This window comes from Primulina huaijiensis, chromosome 3 (genome assembly GCF_012295235.1).
Source record: "Primulina huaijiensis isolate GDHJ02 chromosome 3, ASM1229523v2, whole genome shotgun sequence".
Classification (NCBI taxonomy): Eukaryota; Viridiplantae; Streptophyta; class Magnoliopsida; order Lamiales; family Gesneriaceae; genus Primulina; species Primulina huaijiensis.
In genome coordinates this window covers 8,265,249-8,268,426 of record NC_133308.1, presented here as the reverse complement: position 1 = coordinate 8,268,426, position 3,178 = coordinate 8,265,249, and the positions used below count along the sequence as shown (strand labels likewise).

Here is a 3,178-nt window from a genome sequence, read left to right as displayed (position 1 = left end):
GGAATATGTCATTTTGTTTCTTGGTGAGTTTATATGCAGGAAAGATTTAGTTATTTTTAATGATAATTTTAAAAGTTAAAAACACTATAAATTTTTTCCCCATATATCACTTTATTATGTTAGTGAGTTTAAATTAAAAGCCAATGGCTTATAATGGACCAAACATTTTGGATATATCACCAAATGCACCGACACAATCAAAGAAGCCCAAATTGCCACGTGTCGCCTCTGGATTGGATCTTTTTCCCCTTCATAATTTAACAAAAGAAGAAGGGAAAAAATAACTTAAAGCCCATTACTCAAAATTATGATCTTGCCTTGTTTATATATGGTAGCAAGCCAATCACAAGACGCCTTGTTAAACAGAAACACAGCCATTAGCTTCAGCCTAAGCAGACACAACTTAAACAGTTTTTCTTTAATTATATAAATGGCAGATCACTTCTTGCAAAGCCATAGACGACTATTCTCTTTGTCCGACATTGATCCAAGCGTTGAATTCTTGCACCATTTTTCAGGGTTAAATCCAAGTCATCAAGAATCCTTTGCCTTGAACTTTCAGAGCTTGATTGGTTATCCCAATCATAATTATTTCCCACGTCTAGCAGATTGCACCGGGAAATTGGAAACTTTCCCTGGATTATATATGCAAGATGATAGCTCTCTGGTGCTGAACACAGCTACTGCTAATCAAACTATCTCGAACGAGAACGATCGTAGAGAAAAGAAAAGGAAAGCAACAGTTGCAAGCACCCCTCAGAGTAGCTCCGCAAATTCATCCCCTCAAGTGTCTGCAAATGGAAAAATGGTGAAAAATGTAAGCTTTCTAGTAATTCTTGATTATGTTTCTTACCTCCACATGAATTCAAATTCTTGATTAAGTCTAGAGTGTGTTATTTAATTAATTTTTTTCTTATGTTTTAAGAATTCAAGAAAAGGGAAGAAAGTGAAAAACACTGAAAATGAAGAGGAAAATGAAAAGCCAAGGGAAGTGGTACACGTTAGAGCCAAAAGGGGCCTAGCTACTGATAGCCACAGTTTAGCAGAAAGGGTAAGTAGTTTACTATAGTTCTTTTATTAACTTTTCCTCTCCAAACAATCTAAGAGCACAACAAATTAAGTTTAAAATCTGTACCAGGTCAGAAGAGAAAAAATCAACGAGAGATTAAGATGTCTGCAAGACATTGTTCCAGGATGTTATAAGGTGATGAATCTTTCAGTTTAAATAGTTCTCTGGAGAATTTTCTTGAATTATTTTGATAATTTTCTAACTTTATTAATATAAATCAACCCACTAAACAGACAATGGGAATGGCAGTGATGTTGGATGAGATTATCAACTATGTTCAGTCTCTACAGAATCAGGTAGAGGTGAGTAATTGAATTGATCCATGAACAATTTTTGAACTAATCTTTTTTTTTTTCATCTTAGTCAAAAGATTCAAATCTTGATACAATTTTTTCGAATCTCGCAATTCAGTTCCTGTCGATGAAGCTCACGGCAGCAAGCACAGCAAATGACTTCAATTCAGACATAGATATCATGCAGGCCATGCAAGGACTTCCTCTGTATATTTTGCAGAAAGTAAAGGCACCATTTGAAGCACTCAAGATTCAAGATGTAGCAAGCCAGGGACTTTCCCCTGCGCACTTTGCTCCCTCACATCCCAATTTTGAGGTTTACCCACAATTGCCGCATAAGAACAGTTGAAGATTACAAGATTTTTTCCCATTTTTTCTGAATTTAATCTGTATAACTCAAATCTCGAAGTCAAGAATTATACTCGATTGTAATTTGTATCCATCGTTGTCACATGGTGGAATTAAAAAGTGTCATTGATAAAGTTTATAATCAAATTTTTTTCATCTTATTTTCTTGGATTGTCTTGCATTTAATTGCAATCAGATGTCTGATTAAACGCGTAATGACTTGGATTTATTCAGCAAGAGTTGATGTTTGGTGACATATATGTTGATTGCACAACAGACAGAAGCTAACTATGTCTTTGTCTTCTAATAGTTATAACATGATGCGAATCAAATTCGCAAACAGTCTCACTGCATCATTAACTCCACATTTCACATTAAATTTATACAACAGAGAAACGACTAAATTCTTAGAAATAGAAAGTTCACCCCAATTTTTAATCAGATTCCTGTCTGGAGTGGACGTATTAATGTTCTTGGCCTCGCCAATTATTAACAGTTGATAAATAGCAATCACCTAAACAGCTCTTGCAACTATGGTGCAATTTGTGTAGGTATTGGGGGATAAGGAGCGAGACTGCTACACCGAGAATTATACTCCTGGTATGTTTGTATAAGATGTTCGTACGAAAATCTCACGGCAAATTTAAAAAATACTGATTGACCACATATTTTCTGTTTTGAAGTGAGATGTTCGCGTGAACGTCTAATACATTAAAAAAAAAAATTTACTCCCAATAAACTCATCCGGAGATAAAACTCTAAATGGAACGAATGTTGTTGGGCTAGAAAGAAAAAAATGAAAATTTTAAATATGGATGTCGAATTTTCATGTCAACTGATAAAATATTATAATCAATAAATTTTCAGAACCATAATTGGGCAAGAAAGTGATGTAAAATCTGTCTCCAACTAAAACACTGAATGTGAACGTAAGAGGCTGAACTTATATCTCAAGTGAAAAATCAAGCAACCGATGCGTGAGATTTGTTGGTGTTTTTGTGGAGAACAATCCAAATGAAACCAACATGATAGAGAAATGAAAGGATTATCAGCAACTTGACTTTTAACATTCCCCTATACCTTTCTTTTCCGCTTTATTGAATAAATATATTCGAGAAACAACCAAATCTGTCAAACATGAATCCCTCTATAAAAGAACCCATTTTGACAAATGCAAGTGAAGCCCACAAAAATAATGCACTACACTAAATCTCACAGATGTTGCCAATTCATGATATGAATGATTGAAAAGGGATCATAATGCATTTTACTCTATAAAATTATCAACTACAGAGAGCACCACTGAGCAGATACATTGCATCCATTAAATTACAGCTTTGAATGGGCCAGAGTCTGCCTTAAAGATGATGCACAATGTGGGTTCTCCAAATTCTCTAAATGACAAGAGTTTATGAACCTTTAAGGTCCCTTTTCTTCCTCTTTTCACTCAATCTCTTCATTGACTACC

General features: G+C 34.7%; 1 protein-coding gene across 2 annotated transcripts; it reads left to right on the top strand.

Moving 5' to 3' along the window:
• The first annotated feature begins 209 nt into the window (after positions 1-209).
• LOC140972166 (transcription factor BEE 3-like) lies at positions 210-1,866 on the top strand. 2 transcript variants are annotated; one of them, XM_073434635.1, is made up of 5 exons: positions 210-817; positions 926-1,051; positions 1,139-1,204; positions 1,303-1,365; positions 1,481-1,866. In XM_073434635.1, exons 1-5 carry the CDS (start codon positions 431-433, stop codon positions 1,709-1,711), a joined length of 873 nt encoding a protein of 290 aa, XP_073290736.1. In that variant the 5' UTR covers positions 210-430; the 3' UTR covers positions 1,712-1,866. The 2 variants fall into 2 exon arrangements, with proteins under 2 accessions (XP_073290736.1, XP_073290735.1); XM_073434634.1 differs by having other exon boundaries at positions 213-817; positions 1,303-1,371.
• The last annotated feature ends 1,312 nt before the right edge of the window (positions 1,867-3,178 follow it).

Excerpts from the sequence above, each read along its gene's own strand:
- LOC140972166 (XM_073434634.1), top strand. The coding sequence starts at position 431 with ATGGCAGATCACTTCTTGCAAAGCCATAGACGACTATTCTCTTTGTCC. Across the intron at positions 1,052-1,138 it reads GCCACAGTTTAGCAGAAAGG|GTCAGAAGAGAAAAAATCAA; the intron begins GTAAGTAGTTTA and ends AATCTGTACCAG. Across the intron at positions 1,205-1,302 it reads TTGTTCCAGGATGTTATAAG|ACAATGGGAATGGCAGTGAT; the intron begins GTGATGAATCTT and ends CCCACTAAACAG.